General features: G+C 35.4%; 1 protein-coding gene across 10 annotated transcripts in view; it reads left to right on the top strand.

Annotated features, from left to right (window-relative positions):
• The window catches only part of LOC138332870 (leucine-rich repeat-containing protein 49-like), a 127,136-nt gene that overhangs the window by 13,920 nt on the left and 94,968 nt on the right, over positions 1–18,248 (top strand). The window contains exon 1 of one of the 10 annotated variants that reach the window (XM_069280855.1): positions 12,435–12,753. The exons of 8 other annotated variants lie outside the window; for them this stretch is intronic. In XM_069280855.1, the coding sequence (XP_069136956.1) occupies positions 12,636–12,753 (118 nt within the window). In that variant the 5' untranslated portion in view covers positions 12,435–12,635. Of the gene's footprint in view, positions 1–12,434; positions 12,754–18,248 lie in introns of those variants that run through there. One more of the 10 variants, XM_069280857.1, reaches the window with a different exon arrangement.

The raw sequence follows: 18,248 nt of genomic DNA, 5'->3' as shown, positions 1-18,248 counted from the left end.
ATATATATATATTACTCACGACACAGCATCAATGGCAGTTTGTTGTCCCTACCTAAGGGTTATATATATATTACTCACGACACAGCATCAATGGCAGTTTGTTGTCCCTACCTAAGGGTTATATATATATTACTCACGACACAGCATCAATGGCAGTTTGTTGTCACTACCTAAGGGTTATATATATATATTACTCACGACACAGCATCAATGGCAGTTTTTGTCCGTACCGTAAGGGTTATTATAATATGTTACTCAAGGACACAGCATCAAATGCAGTTTGTTGTCACTACCTAAGGGTTATATATATATATTACTCACGACACAGCATCAATGGCAGTTTGTTGTCCCTACCTAAGGGTTATATATATATTACTCACGACACAGCATCAATGGCAGTTTGTTGTCCCTACCTAAGGGTTATATATATATTACTCACGACACAGCATCAATGGCAGTTTGTTGTCCCTACCTAAGGGTTATATATATATTACTCACACATGACACAGCATCAATGGCAGTTTGTTGTCCCTACCTAAGGGTTATATATACATTACTCACGACACAGCATCAATGGCAGTTTGTTGTCCCTACCTAAGGGTTATATATACATTACTCACGACACAGCATCAATGGCAGTTTGTTGTCCCTACCTAAGGGTTATATATATTATTACTCACGACACAGCATCAATGGCAGTTTGTTGTCCCTACCTAAGGGTTATATATATATTACTCAGGACACAGCATTCAATGGCAGTTTGTTGTCCCTACCTAAGGGCTATATATACATTACTCACGACACAGCATCAATGGCAGTTTGTTGTCCCTACCTAAGGGTTATATATATTACTCAGGACACAGCATCAATGGCAGTTTGTTGTCCCTATACCTAAGGGCTTATATATATTTACTCACGACACAGCATCAATGGCAGTTTGTTGTCCCTACCTAAGGGCTTTATATATACATTACTCACTGACACAGCATCAAATGGCAGTTTGTTGTCCCTACCTAAGGCAGTTTGTTGTCCTATATATATATATTACTCACGACACAGCATCAATGGCAGTTTGTTGTCCCTACCTAAGGGTTATATATATATATTACTCACCGACACAGCATCAATGGCAGTTTGTTGTCCCTACCTAAGGGTTATATATATATTACTCAGGACACAGCATCAATGGCAGTTTGTTGTCCCTACCTAAGGGTTATATATATATTACTCACGACACAGCACAATGGCAGTTTGTTGTCACCTAAGGGTTTATATTTATTACATCAAGCATCGGCAGTTTGTTGTCCCTACCTAAGGGTTATATATATATTACTCAGGACACAGCATCAATGGCAGTTTGTTGTACCTACCTAAGGGGTTATATATATTTACTCACGACACTGCATTCAACGGCAGTTTGTTGTCCCTACCTAAGGGTTATATATATATATTACTCAGGACACAGCATCAATGGCAGTTTGTTGTCCCTACCTAAGGGCTATATATATATTACTCAGGACACAGCATCAATGGCAGTTTGTTGTCCCTACCTAAGGGTTATATATATATTACTCACGACACAGCATCAATGGCAGTTTGTTGTCCCTACCTAAGGGTTATATATATATTACTCACGACACAGCATCAATGGCAGTTTGTTGTCCCTACCTAAGGGTTATATATATATTACTCACGACACAGCATCAATGGCAGTTTGTTGTCCCTACCTAAGGGTTATATATATATTACTCACGACACAGCATCAATGGCAGTTTGTTGTCCCTACCTAAGGGCTATATATATATTACTCAGGACACAGCATCAATGGCAGTTTGTTGTCCCTACCTAAGGGGTTATATATTATATTACTCACGACACAGCATCAATGGCAGTTTGTTGTCCCTACCTAAGGGTTATATATATATTACTCACGACACAGCATCAATGGCAGTTTGTTGTCCCTACCTAAGGGTTATATATATATATTACTCACGACACAGCATCAATGGCAGTTTGTTGTCCCTACCTAAGGGTTATATATATATTACTCACGACACAGCATCAATGGCAGTTTGTTGTCCCTACCTAAGGGTTATATATATATTACTCACGACACAGCATCAATGGCAGTTTGTTGTCCCTACCTAAGGGTTATATATATATTACTCACGACACAGCATCAATGGCAGTTTGTTGTCCCTACCTAAGGGCTTATATATATTACTCACGACACAGCAGCACATCAATGGCAGTTTGTTGTCCCTACCTAAGGGTTATATATATATATTACTCACGACACAGCATCAATGGCAGTTTGTTGTCCCTACCTAAGGGTTATATATATACATTACTCACGACACAGCATCAATGGCAGTTTGTTGTCCCTACCTAAGGGTTATATATATATTACTCAGGACACAGCATCAATGGCAGTTTGTTGTCCCTACCTAAGGGTTATATATATATTACTCACGGACACAGCATCAATGGCAGTTTGTTGTCCCTACCTAAGGGTTATATATATATATTACTCACGGACACAGCATCAATGGCAGTTTGTTGTCCCTACCTAAGGGTTATATATATATTACTCACGGACACAGCATCAATGGCAGTTTGTTGTCCCTACCTAAGGGTTATATATATATATTACTCAGGACACAGCATCAATGGCAGTTTGTTGTCCCTACCTAAGGGTTATATATATATTACTCACGACACAGCATCAATGGCAGTTTGTTGTCCCTACCTAAGGGTTATATATATATATTACTCACGACACAGCATCAATGGCAGTTTGTTGTCCCTACCTAAGGGTTATATATATATATTACTCACGACACAGCATCAATGGCAGTTTGTTGTCCCTACCTAAGGGTTATATATATATTTACTCACGACACAGCATCAATGGCAGTTTGTTGTCCCTACCTAAGGGTTATATATATATTTACTCACGACACAGCATCAATGGCAGTTTGTTGTCCCTACCTAAGGGTTATATATATATTACTCAGACACAGCATCAATGGCAGTTTGTTGTCCCTACCTAAGGGTATATATATATATTACTCAGGACACAGCATCAATGGCAGTTTGTTGTCCCTACCTAAGGGTTATATATATATTACTCAGGACACAGCATCAATGGCAGTTTGTTGTCCCTACCTAAGGGTTATATATATATTACTCAGGACACAGCATCAATGGCAGTTTGTTGTCCCTACCTAAGGGTTATATATATATTACTCAGGACACAGCACAATGGCATTGTTGTCAATGGCAGTTTGTTGTCCCTACCTAAGGGTTATATATATATTACTCAGGACACAGCATCAATGGCAGTTTGTTGTCCCTACCTAAGGGTTATATATATATTACTCACGACACAGCATCAATGGCAGTTTGTTGTCCCTACCTAAGGGTTATATATATATTACTCACGACACAGCATCAATGGCAGTTTGTTGTCCCTACCTAAGGGTTATATATATATTACTCAGGACACAGCATCAATGGCAGTTTGTTGTCCCTACCTAAGGGTTATATATATATTACTCACGACACAGCATCAATGGCAGTTTGTTGTCCCTACCTAAGGGTTATATATATATTACTCACGACACAGCATCAATGGCAGTTTGTTGTCCCTACCTAAGGGCTATATATAATTACTCAGACACAGCATCAATGGCAGTTTGTTGTCCCTACCTAAGGGTTATATATATATTACTCACGACACAGCACCAATGGCAGTTTGTTGTCCCTACCTAAGGGCATATATATATTACTCAGACACAGCATCAATGGCAGTTTATTGTCCCTACCTAAGGGTTATATATATATATTACTCACGACACAGCATCAATGGCAGTTTGTTGTCCCTACCTAAGGGTTATATATATATATTACTCACGACACAGCACCAATGGCAGTTTGTTGTCCCTACCTAAGGGCTATATATATATATTACTCACGACACAGCATCAATGGCAGTTTGTTGTCCCTACCTAAGGGCTATATATATATTACTCACGACACAGCATCAATGGCAGTTTGTTGTCCCTACCTAAGGGCTATATATATATTACTCACGACACAGCATCAATGGCAGTTTGTTGTCCCTACCTAAGGGCTATATATATATTACTCACGACACAGCATCAATGGCAGTTTGTTGTCCCTACCTAAGGGCTATATATATATTACTCATGACACAGCATCAATGGCAGTTTGTTGTCCCTACCTTCCCTACCTAAGGGGAGTTATATCTAGGTTTGATATTGTCATCAGGAAACTATTTAAACAGTTACTGTATGTACAATATGTCCATGGTGATGCAGCTTTCCTTATGGCCAGAGACAAGACTGGGTAGACCATTTGAATTTCTAATACATGTATCAATACTGTTTGATATTGTATTAGACATATAGACTTTTAGCAAACCATAGAGAAGATAATAGATTGTGGTGGTGGGGTGCCTTCTGAAGTATCTGCATGGAAACTGCCCAGTATGGATCTCAAACATTTTGACCATTTTCAGCCAATGGTAGCCACTAAGATGTCAAGGACTGGCTAACTGACCAGTAGCATCATTGAGGGCCTTCTTGTGTGACCTAGACCTATGTTGAAGGTCACTGAGTTTAAAGACCTATGTTGAAGGTCACAAAGGTTAAAAATGTTCATCTTAATGAGTTACCAAGCAGGCATTAGGTGATAAACAATCAGAATAAAGATTGTTCTAGGATTCTCTATGTTATTCCAGTGTTGACTTGTCTGTGGAAGTTTTCTTATTTACATACCAGTCTAAATCTTTTATCATAACTTTGGGTCGTTAAATACTTCAGCTTGACTTGTGACAATCATACATAGAATTATAGGTCTATTTTATTGGCTGTATACTTTTAATGTTATTTTCACTTACTTTGTTATCGCTAAGTAATTGGGCTAATGTCTTATGAAAATACTCCTACAGCTTTAGTAAAATATTGATAGTATGTGTACAAATGTTATATACAATGTACTGTGTTTGGGAAGAAATCATAATGATAACAAGGTCATTAGATAGAAGTGTATTTGAATCTCAGACACTTACCTACCACCACACACAATCTGTGGTATAAAATTAAGTTGATACAGAAACTATGGTATTTGTGTACAATGTGATTTTATCCAGGAAATGGAGAAAAGATATTATAATGTCTTTAAAGTAATATCTACATCATTTTGAAATCATCTCACTTTTAGAGTTTGATATATATACATATTGCAATATTATCATTAATCTCCGAAATATGCAGTAGATATTTTTATCAATTTTTGTCCTTTATCTTCAATGTTCAGCATGACAATAAAAAGTATCATTTAAAAATATCCAATATAGGTATTTAAATTCTGCTTTACTTGATATGTGATACAACAAATGTCATTTGGGTATGTAGGATTAATATTGGTGGTGAGGTATTGTCCAGCTGTAGTAAATCAGGCCGCACTAACCCTGTGATTGGAGTAAGCAGCTTATTACCACCGTTCTTTTCTTGGTCTATAGAAATACAGTTGGCTTTGTTGATTTCTCAAAAAGTCAGGGGCTATATACAATAAATAAGAATACGATACTGGTTCAGGTTTGACCACTGGTCTGTAAATGTATTGGTCATTTTGTAATTTTGGAGATTCATTTGTTCTTGCTGAAATGTGATAAGAAAGGACTATGCAATGAAGAATTACTAATGGCATTTTTGTCAAAAAATGGACTTCATTAAAACTGATTTTCTTGTTTGCAAAAGCGATGCAACTTAGTTATGCTGTTATTGGTTTAGCTACATTTGTGTGATTCTAACTTGCTGGATTAGGAAGTGACTAGAGTTGATTTTCATGAGTTAATACATCATCCAGAATGACACAGGAACCAGTCATTGCAATAGGATTTCCTTACTTGGATTTGATCACCTGTGAAACTGATTAATGTTTTACTCAGAAGAAAATAACTTTAAAATATTTGGAAATGGACATTTAGTGAAAATGTAGATAAAAGTCTTTTATTTCTGCATTAATTGTGAAAATAAATGTGAAATATCAGGAAACATTGGGGACTAAGATCGTGTGATTTTGAAGACATGGCGGACACAAGCCCTGGGCGACCACGTTGTTGTGGATTTATGAGGGCATTTTGTCTTGCTCCTGGTAAGAATTGTAGCTCATTCCTGGAAATATTTTTCTATGCTTATCCAATATAAAAAAGACCACAAATTTCAACCTTACCCCCTCCCCTCACCCTCCTGAAAAAAACAAGAGAGAAAAAATACTTTCAACTTTCACCACATGACTAAACAGGCCCTACAAACCTGTTGTTAGGGCCTTTGTGTCTATATTTATATATGAACACTACTCTAGACAGAAGTGCCTCTTGATTTCAACAGGTGATCACACACTAGATCATAACATATAAATAATATCAAGGGTAGATTCTATTCTATGTGAATTGAACATTTTAATATTACAATTCATTATAATATCAAACTGTTCAATTTTTTGGACGTGGCTTTTCCATTTACCTGAATGATATGAACACATTTTTATCATAGTAAACAACACCAGATTTGATGACTGGCTATCTAGACATACCCTAAAACACATGACATATATTTGATGGATTAGGACAACAAGGCGAGGTTTGGTAGACCATAAGCTGAACAGCCCTCCAAACATGATTTATCTCTTTAGTGTAACTTGTGATCAATCTAGGAGGATTTCTAGGTAATCCTGAAAGGGATTTCTGTGTTTTCATGTGATTAGAAGAACATTTTGGTTATCAGTCAGAAATTGGTGATTGTACAAGCTGTAGTTTTAAAATAGAATATTGATTATAGATATGTGTTCATAAGTTATATTGAAGAAGATGAAGATTTTTGAAATTCCTAGATAAAAAGTTAATTTTGGAGCTAATGTTATTCATTAATTCTTTTCTGGCCATTTATCTTATGTGTGTCTAAATGGTTGGTGAGATGTACGAAGGTCTACATTATACAGAGTTATCACCCCTTTTTCTGTTGCCTGCGAAAGGATATGACAGTGGTATTACTATACCTGAATATTGGTATTTGCAATGGTGTCTTCAGAATTTTTTTGTGAGTGATAAATTTCGTTTGATTTCCTTTGAGCTGGTCAACCTAAAATTCATTTAGACTTTTCTTGCCATTGTTACTAACAATGATTTTCGTTTGATTTCCTTTGAGCTGAGAAATGGTCGACTGGGCTTATAAAACTCTGTATTCATGAAGACTTTCCTGAATCAAGATGAGTGTTTGGCTTTGCTTTCAGGTTCAAAGGTCAAAGTTACTTTACAATAAATCATTAAGTCCTTTGTTTCCGAGTAATTGCTCAAGTAGAAGGCAGCAATCCATTTCTGTGAAGTTCTAATTGTTGATACACTAAGAAATTGTGAGATTCTTGTGAAATAAGAGTATTTGTTGTAGTTCAGTATTTCATCAATAATGTAAGTTGACTAATAAACTATTTATGATACTGGTATTCCAGTATTTGATAGATATGACATAACAGGGGGTGTGTGCTGCCAGCCTGGCTCGAACCCTCGACCCTCAGTTTACTGGTTCACTGCTCCCACTGACGCGAATCAAGAAAGGCGACTGTATCACTATTTACCATAAAAACCTATAGCAGATGGTTATAGTTGAAGATTACCAAGCCTAAAGAATTTGGTTGTCCAGTATTTACGGTAGTCCAGTATTTGATAGATTTTTACAGTCTGAGATTAACTAGCTCAAGCTTGTAGATTATCTAGACATGACGTTAACAATGTCAGAATGTTTGCCACTCTTGTTTGGAATTCTGACATTTCTGTGAATTCTATCTCACATTTGATTGGTCATTATTTTGTATTTTATCAGGTGCAATATTTGTTATCAAACTTGGGGTCAAACAGATCCTTCAAATAAAATTCAATGGTATCAAGAAGGAGTAAGGTATTTATGCTAATTATTGCCCTACGTAGTACAGATAGTATAAAGGTGGTAGTTGTATAATGAAGATTTTTATAATAGATCTATAGTACCATAGTTCTGTTAAACCTTTGTTCACTTGTTTATAAATCTACTCAAATTTTCAAACTTTACATTGAAGTTAGATTAAATTTTCATCCATGAGGTAATCATCTAAAGTATGTATTAGGAGGATTGTAGTTGTGTTATTACCGTTCACAATTACCATCAACCATCCATTAAAGATTCAAGTTATATTTACACAATTTTATTTATAGCTTTGCTTTCAGCTTTCTAACATGCATTTTTAATTAAAAGAAATTAATGATGAAATATCAATATATGAAGAATTCATTTATAAACTGAAATGGTCTCAGAATTCTCCATCTCACAAAGTTTAAATGTCTAGATAATACAGGATTACTTCTTGTGTGATATATTTTGTAACAGTTTTATAAATAGTAGATTTAATTATAGATTTGTTGTATCTTTCTTTCCTTTAAATATTTCATTAATTCTCTAATTCAGAACTAGATTACCTCTCTCAAGTTAAAAAATAAAAGGAAATGAGTATTTCAACAGAAGCGTTTTTACTACAGGTATGTTTACAACTGAGATTATAATGTTATTTATAACGTCGGTGATATTGTTCTGGTATTGTAAACCCTTTTATAAAGCGAGTGTCTGCTTTAAGCGAGGATTATTATTTAACATATAGACATGACATTTACCTGGTGGCCAACACAGGTATTTGTTTATCGTTTTTAAAACTAGAAAATAATTCAATCACTCTGATCTATTGAAAGGGTTGTTGAGCTGTCTACTGGTCCACAGGCCTGACCGGTGACAAATCTAATGAGTCTCAGATGTGGATAGCTCAATTGATAGTTCATGTTATGGGAGGCTTTGATCAATCTGTAAAGTGGACTTCCTTTTTATTTTTGCTTTCATGGAACAATGGATTTTGTAATTTATGTTTTTGTTAGCTCACCTGGCCCGAAGGGCCGGTGAGCTTATGTCATGGCGCGGCGTCCGTCGTCCGTCGTCCGTCGGCGTCCGTCGGCGTCCGTCGGCGTCCGTCTGTCCGTCAACATTTCCTTTAAATCGCTACTAGTCCTAGAGTTCTGCATGGAATGTAACCAAATTTGGCCACAAACATCCTTGGGGGAAGGGGAACAGAACTTGTATAAATTTTGGCTCTGACCCCCCGGGGGCAGGAGGGGTGGGGCCCAATAGGGGAAATAGAGGTAAATCCTTTAAATCACTACTAGTCTGCATGGAATGTAACCAAATTTGGCCACAAACATCCTTGGGGGAATAAGAACAGAGTTTGATAAATTTTGGCTCTGACCCCCCGGGGGCAGGAGGGGCGGGGCCCAATAGGGGAAATAGAGGTAAATCCTTTAAATCGCTATTAGTCATAGAGTTCTGCATGGATTGTAACCAAATTTGGCCACAAACATCCTTGGGAAAAGGGGAACAGAACTTGTGTAAATTTTGGCTCTGACCCCCCAGGGGCAGGAGGGGCGGGGCCCAATAGGGGAATTAGAGGTATATATTCTCATTCCTTCAGAAAAGAAACAATGAACCTGTATTCAGAACATTACTTGGCATTACAAACCAGGTGAGCGATACAGGCCCTCTGGGCCTCTTGTTTTTGTACTAACCATAGAACTAGAGTTTTGAACGACATCTTCTACGTATAATTGGGTTAACAATTAACGCTATGAAATGTTTTATTATTGAGTTAAAGAAAAAGAAATTCTTCATTCAATGAAATACATGAACAATTATTTTAAAGCTAGTATGAAGAATGATGGAGCATCAACACCAAAGATGTTCTTTGATGTTGATGCTCCATCATTCTTCATACTAGTTTTTCTACACCGTCTCTGGAGCGCTGTTAGAATACTCCGGTATCCACCTTTGATCCCTCTGCTGATACATCTTACAATTATGAAATACCTAAAAGACGTTGGAAACCTCCGCCTTCTATTTAATTTTAATTATTTTAAAGATATCTTGTAATAGAACTTTATCAACATCAGTTATAAGCCAAGAAAATGATCAGTTTGTGGAAATCTGGAGATCTGATGATGATCTATATCTATAGAAGTTTGTGTACACGTATAATGACACAAGTTCTGATTTCTTGTTTTGTTCCTCTGCCAAGTGTTTGGAACCTTGGGCCTGGGTATACAATACAAAGTGCACTCTGTCAACAATGTAAAAACGGTTACACAATTAAAGGAGTTGTGTGACTGGTTTATTGATAAAATGAAGAGAAGAGACTTAAATTCATTTGTGTATTTGAACAGTACAGCTTTGAGGTGTGTTTGATAGATAATATATTGTACAGTGTGTGTTTGTTAGGATGATAGCATGATGAATGGTTTATTGACATCAAAGTTTTGGCCCAGTTTTTATAGAGACCTACAAAACATTTAAATGAAAATTTGCAATAATGACTGACAGAAGCCTACTGAAGGAGTTAGATGTCTCCCCTATCTGATATATATGTCAGTTAATGTGGAGAGCGCCTGAACATGATCTTACCAGAAAATTATCTTACCTGAACATGATCTTACTGAAAAATCATCATTGTCAATGTTTGACTGCTGAAAATTCACTGTCAGTTCTCTCAGGGACTTACCAAGTGTGTGACTGCTCTCTGAAGATTCACTGTCAGTTCTCTCAGGGACTTACCAAGTGTGTGACTGCTCTCTGAAGATTCACTGTCAGTTCTCTCAGGGATCTAAAATTCATTTCCTGGGATTTCTCTTTTGGTGTATGTGGAAAATGAATGTTCAGAAAATCATCCATTATGTGAAATATCACAGCTTGGTTTTCTAATTCAATTACATTCTTTAAGAATGGTGTTATTGTTTTGCATTGTCAGTCTAATCAATCAGAAAATCTAGAAATTCACAGTCTTCCTGATGAAATAGTGTTATATTTTATGGTGATTCACTCAGTAATGAAACTGCTGCAGTATAAAGCCTGGGAGGTAATAAAGTTCTGGTAAGTGTCAAGATCTTCTGATTCAGCCAAGTTTTTTTATCCCCATTGTGGGGGTCTCTATGAAGCTATGATAAAATCCTTGAGGGATACTTTCATTGAATTGTTTTCTTATTGGTGGAAAATCACAAATCCGCATTGATCGATTGTCATCAGAATTATCCTCTGCGTTGGCTGTCGGCCAATACACACATCCTTGGCGATTACGGTGAGATTGTATAGACTGATACAGGGCCATGTATTAATAAAGTGGTAACTTATAAGTCCAAATATTCCAAGAGGATTACGGCCCAACACTATTTCCCAGGAACAACTCCATATACCTGTGTGTAAATATAATGGAGATCTGAAACAAATAAGGTTGTTTTCATATCAATTTGTAAATGAAATGGTCTCGAGTGGTTAGACACTTACCTGGCGAGTATCAGTTTGAAGAGCAGAGAAATTTATGGAGGAATTTTCCTCAGGTGTATGCATTAAGGTACTCTAAAAGAGATTTCGTGGAGATTTAATGATTTACATGTGACAACATGTGACTTTGTTTTTACTTTGAAGTTTTTACTTTGCATGCAGCACTTAAGTTTCATCTATCAGTCAAAAAGATAAAGTTAACAGGAGAATCTTTATAATTCCTAGAAACAGGTGGATTGTTTATTGTGGAGAAGAACAGACATATTAATGTGGGTTATCTAACATGACTTCATAGATTCACTTACGAAGCCAGCTTCACCAGGTGACCAGGTATTGGTGTGGATATAGCTATTAACAACAGACAGTTTTTGAGGATTGATGGAAAGGAAGATATTCAACAGTTAATGATGCAGGAAAATGTTCAATTTATTCATCTTCTTGATAAATTCACGGTTATAAACGATGGTGTAGTTTATGAACCATGTAAGTGCATTTAAAAGCATGTTATAAATTCTTCTAAAAGATTCTATGGCATGTGTAAGTGCACTCATGTACAAGTTTCCCCGTACATGTGTTCAGTATGACACGGAACCTTTATGCTTTACCTGAATGAACAGTTTCATGCCACAATGTGATCATGTTCTTTGGATCATTATTTTTATAGTATGTGTTTACGTCATGTCTGTAATTGGAATTTTATGACAAAAGAAGTTTATATAGGAACATAATGTACTGAGTTCATGGAAAAAAATTAAATGCAGTATCAATTATCGTTGTCATCAAACATATATATACCAGTACTCTGTAAAAATGGTGGCATATTTGGAATGAAATTACATTGATAAATCCGTCATGGAGGATTGAATTCTGTTACCAGTAATTTTACTTCTCATTGTGACTATAGAGTTTTTGAATCATGACATCAGTGATGTATTCAGTCGTTGTAAACAGTGAAGAACATCATTGTTGTGAAATTTGTTGCAGCATTGAAGTCCTGAAATATCTTAACAACTTGTCATTCTTGATATGGATTATTTTTAGTGATTATTCAATTGGATCTGAAACTTATTAATTCATAAAAACAATGAGGTTGTAAAGAGAAAAAGAGAAACCTTTAACTCATCGACCCTCGTGGTAGTTCTACAACTTACCAGTCTGGAGATGGATTAGCTCTAGTGATATTTTCTTTGGAATCTAAATTGAGTAACAATGAGGTTTGAAAGAGAAAAGGAGAGACCTCTCACACTACGACCTTCGTCTGGAGTACAGGTGTCTGCCTTGCCTTATTTTGTGGTATGGATGAAGCAGCCATCTTGTCTAAGTGGAGGTAACGTTTGTAGTGTACAATTCTGAGGCCTCTTACTTTGTCCAATCTATATATGAAGTTGTTCTATCCCTACCCTAATTCAGTTCTATCCCTGCCCAAATTCATTTTTAGTCAAGCATCATCAGACGGTGAACTATTTCAATTGCCTTTCTTCCGTGATCGGTTGTCTGTCCAACCTTAAGTCCGTCTGTGAACAATTCTTGTTACCGCTATTTCTGAGGAAATATTGAAGAGTTCTTTCTCACATTTTAAACATGGGTTTTCCTTGGACCTTAAGTTGTGCATATTGCAATAATATATGTTTTTTGAGACTGATCTGAAAAGGCAGTCATATGGATTTTGACAATTGAAGCACTAAAAGAATATCTTCCTCAGATTTTATATAGGTTCCTCTTGGTGCCTATACTTATGTATATTTCATTTTGGGACATTTTGGAAAACAAGATGGCTAATAGAGAGTCATCTTGGATTTTGACAAATTAAGTTTGTTACCAGTTTTTCTCAAAAAGTGCTGAAGAGATTTTTTTCAAATTTCATATCAGTATATAATTATATCTAAAGTTCTTTCTTCAAATCAGTTTTCAGATGTAGGCTCACTTCCTTCATAGTTAATACGCCATATCACAATCTTGGACTGATAAGAAAACAAAAAGGTCATCTGTGTTGTTCATGTTGACTTTACAGATCTGAATATAAATGTAGTTTCCTTGTGTGTATTGAATGCTTTGAGGAAGGGAAAATCAGAGAAAAGATATCTCTTCCCTTTTACAAATAGATCATTCAATAGTGAGTGCCTGATATCTTGTGTAAATCTGCATTCAATTTCATATGATCTTAAGTGAATAAAGCAGGATTTACCATGAAGAATCTTTATGCAGATTTAATTAAAGTTTTAATAAACCTATTTTCAAATCAGTGATGACTACAGAATTTATAACCAATTACCTGATATATAAATCACAATTGGTAATGCACTCTACAAGCTTATACTTAAAAAATCCATTGTATGGGTGACATTTTATCACACCAAAGCCAAATGTCATTATATTTTAATTCCATAAGAGGATTGAAGTTTTTAAGTTGTACAAGCTATCCTTATTGTTTTGAGCTGTCAATCAAACTAGAATAAAACCAAAAAAGGAATTCTTTGGTCTCACTTCCAACAATATTATGTAAAAGTGATTTGTATGAAGTAATTTAGAGTATTTTGTTAATCCTATGTTTTAGTGCTATTGTTTGATGATAGAATTTGATGATTCTGTCCTTTCTGACTTTGTGATTGTGGGTCAGACATTCTGGCCTGCCATCGTTTTTAGGGAATGTGGAGGATGGAATTAGAAAGGATTTTAGTTTGAGTGTGAGCTTTCAGTTTTGATAAATAGGTTTATTGATTGTGGTTTAATTGGTTTTAAGTATTTTATCAGCTATCTCAATGGCAAACACTTTGGGTCCCAGTAATGTACAATGACATTAACAGCAGGCAAACAATGGTTTAAAAAAATAAACAAATAAAAAAATAGCAGGCAAACAATGGTTTAAAAAAATAAACAAATAAAAAAAAACAGCAGGCAAACAATGGTTTAAAAAAATAAACAAATAAAAAAACAGCAGGCAAACAATGGTTTAAAAAAATAAACAAATAAAAAAAACAGCAGGCAAACAATGGTTTAAAAAAATAAACAAATAAAAAAACAGCAGGCAAACAATGGTTTAAAAAAATAAACAAATAAAAATGTGTTGAGTATGTGTTGAGTAAGGCACTATGTGTTGAGTATGTGTTGAGTATGGCACTATGTGTTGAGTATGTGTTGAGTATGGCACTATGTGTTGATTATGGCACTATGTGTTGAGTATGGCACTATGTGTTGATTATGTGTTGATTATGGCACTATGTGTTGAGTATGGCACTATGTGTTGAGTATGTGTTGATTATGGCACTATGTAATAATTAACTTGCATTATATATAATAATAATAATAAAAATACTGTAAGAGGTATCTTCATAATTCCAATTGTTCTGAAATCAGAACGATTTCTGTAGTGTTCCAGCAAACTTAATGTAGGGTAACTTACTTACATTTGGAGAAAATCGACTTTTTGTGTCCCAATTTTCCTGATGCAAATATTCACTGTTGCCATACTTGGAAGGTCTTTATCACTACGGTGTTTATTCCCGTTGAAAACAAACGTTTTGACGCCCTTCGCGGGTTAAGTTCATTTTACGAATTTAAAGTCAACAAAAGAAGCGGAACAATATCAAGAAACAGTGCATTTTCAGCTCTAATATCGACATTAGTCGGGCACAGAACTAGATACCAGATAATAAGAATTTCCTGTAATAGTTGAAATAGAAAAATATTACGATGTCAGTAAATAGATGTTTAATTTCTTTCGTTTGATTCAATTTCTAAATTTGATGACTTGATCCCGAACATTCCAGTGACGTCACTTTTAGTAGGAGTGAATGAAACGGCAGTCAGTCCCGCCAAACAGTTACGTCACAATCACCGGAATGACGTCGCTTACATATTTCCCACGTTAGTAAAAAGGAGTACACACTCATTCGATTTAGTAAAAGCATCTTTTCTTGATCATCAAAGAAGCATTTCGCTTTAAGCGAAATCGTGTAAATAACAGGCAATTTGTTTTCGTTTTGAATACCATCTTCTGTATGTATAATGAAAAAGTTGCAGGATAAACAGAATACACGGTCACTATCTTACAATACAAGTTTTATTTTGGTGTCGACAGGGAAAACCGAGATGACTCGGCAAAACCTCCTCATCGCACAAACGATAGCAGCATCGATATTAATTATAGCAAAATAAAAATGTCCAACGTTGGAAATATTGCAAGTACATTCATTATTTACATAAACCAGTAATTAGAATAATCATTTATTTCATCTAGACTAAATAATTTGCAAATCCCATACACCGCCTGCAAGGAGATGTCCTTGGCCTATCGCTACCCACGATGCTCTCGATCGTGGTCTTATATTGTGTAACTTTTCATGGGATATTAAATCTAGATATATCTGTTTTCAACAGTTAAATTTCTATGAACACTTATAAAACAAGTAGTCTGAACTGCTATTCCGAGACCATAAAATGAAATCTTGGTCAACTCAGCCAAAACATAGGGGCACGCAAATTATGAATAAAACGTTTACTAGTAATTTGATACATACATGTATGTCATTTAAAAGTATTGGAGACCTTTTGATATGCACGTGTATATCATGACGTTTCAAGTGGCTGCCCGTATTTTTTTGTGAAAAATGAATTATACATATATGTTATAAAATTAGGTTAGTTTTTTTATTGTCATTATTGTTATATACACTGTATGTGATATTTAAACGAAAACACATATTTTACCTAAGAAGCCAATTATATATATAATGTAAGTATCGGTTAGCTTGTAATAATAATAATAATAATAATAACTTTATTTAAACGTCGATGACCCATTGAGCCAATGGCTCATCTCCCATGGGATCGACACAAAAGCATGCAATACAACAGACAATAATATGACAAATTATATATGTATATATAGAAGTAAATCAACTAAACTAAGGTAATTAATAAAAAAATAACATACGAAAACATTTACATTTATATGTATATCAACTACGACTACAAATCAAGTTAAATGAATCAAAGTAAAAATAGATTCATCACCACATACTATTCATGGACAGGATCTCGATTGCGTTGTTTACAACAATTAAACAATTTCAATATACATTTGCAATAAATGCATTTTTAATCGGTATTTAAAATTTGCAAGTGGCGCACATTCTTTAATTTGCCTGGGTAATAAATTCCAGTTAATCACTCCAGAGTAGCTAAATGACTTTTTCATTAGTTCTGTACGAGGTTTTGGGAGCACAAAAGCATCTTTTGAGGCTGACCTTAGACCATACGAACAGCTGGATGAGACTGGTGTAAATAATGTTGATATGTATTCAGGGGCCACTCCGTGAATTGATTTGTATATTAACACACACATGTGGTATTTGATTCTATACTCAAAGGGTAGTATTTTGAGTTCATTAAACATTTCCTTAGAAGGTGTGAGAGGTGGTTTATCAAGAATTATTCTCAATGCCTGCTTTTGAATTTTTGTTAATTGTTTTATCTGTTCTTTAGTACAATTTCCCCAGACAATAGACGCATAGTCAAGAATTGGTGAGATATAAGCATGATAATACAACAGTTTCGCGTCTTTTGACAAATAGGTATTTAATTTTCTGAGGAGGGCTAATCTAGTTGCCAATTTAGAGTAAACCTTATTAACTTGTTCATTCCATCCAAGGGTGTGATCGATGTGTATCCCTAGCACTTTTTGTGTAGTGACTGAGTTTAATATGTAATTGTCTAATTCTAGCTCTAAAACTCCAGCAGTATGTAATGCTCTGGGTTTGCCAAGGAGCATACATGTTGTTTTTTCTTTATTAAAAGCCATATTGTTATTTGTACACCACTGCTTTATATGATTTAGGTCAATTTGGAGATTTGATTGAATTACATCAAGAGTCGTGCCGTTGATGTGAATGGTAGAGTCATCAGCATACATGTCGATATTTGAATGTTTAGTGTATAATGGTAAGTCATTTATATACAAAATAAACAGCAGAGGACCAAGTATTGATCCCTGAGGAACACCTGATATAACTTGTTGGGAGGTAGATTTAATGTTCTCAATTTTAACCGATTGTTTTCTTTGGTTAAGATATGATTCAAACCAAAGTAAACTATGTGCCGATATTTTCATTATTTTTAATTTATGCAATAGAACTCTATGGTCTACTAAGTCAAGTATGTGTTGAGTATGTGTTGAGTATGGCACTATGTGTTGAGTATGTGTTGAGTATGGCACTATGTGTTGAGTTTGGCACTATGTGTTGAGTATGGCACTATGTGTTGAGTTTGGCACTATGTGTTGAGTATGGCACTATGTGTTGAGTATGTGTTGAGTATGGCACTATGTGTTGAGCATGTGTTGAGTATGGCACTATGTGTTGAGTATGTGTTGAGTATGGCACTATGTGTTGAGTATGTGTTGAGTATGGCACTATGTGTTGAGTATGGCACTATGTGTTGAGTATGTGTTGAGCATGGCACTATGTGTTGAGTATGGCACTATGTGTTGAGTATGTGTTGAGTATGGCACTATGTGTTGAGTATGTGTTGAGTATGGCACTATGTGTTGAGTATGTGTTGAGTATGGCACTATGTGTTGAGTATGTGTTGAGTATGGCACTATGTGTTGAGTATGTGTTGAGTATGGCACTATGTGTTGAGTATGGCACTATGTGTTGAGTATGTGTTGAGTATGGCACTATGTGTTGAGTATGTGTTGAGTATGGCACTATGTGTTGAGTATGTGTTGAGTATGGCACTATGTGTTGAGTATGTGTTGAGTATGGCACTATGTGTTGAGTATGGCACTATGTGTTGAGTATGTGTTGAGTATGGCACTATGTG

Source organism: Argopecten irradians, chromosome 10 (genome assembly GCF_041381155.1).
Source record: "Argopecten irradians isolate NY chromosome 10, Ai_NY, whole genome shotgun sequence".
NCBI classification, from domain to species: domain Eukaryota; kingdom Metazoa; phylum Mollusca; class Bivalvia; order Pectinida; family Pectinidae; genus Argopecten; species Argopecten irradians.
This window is presented reverse-complemented; position numbering and strand designations above follow the sequence as displayed.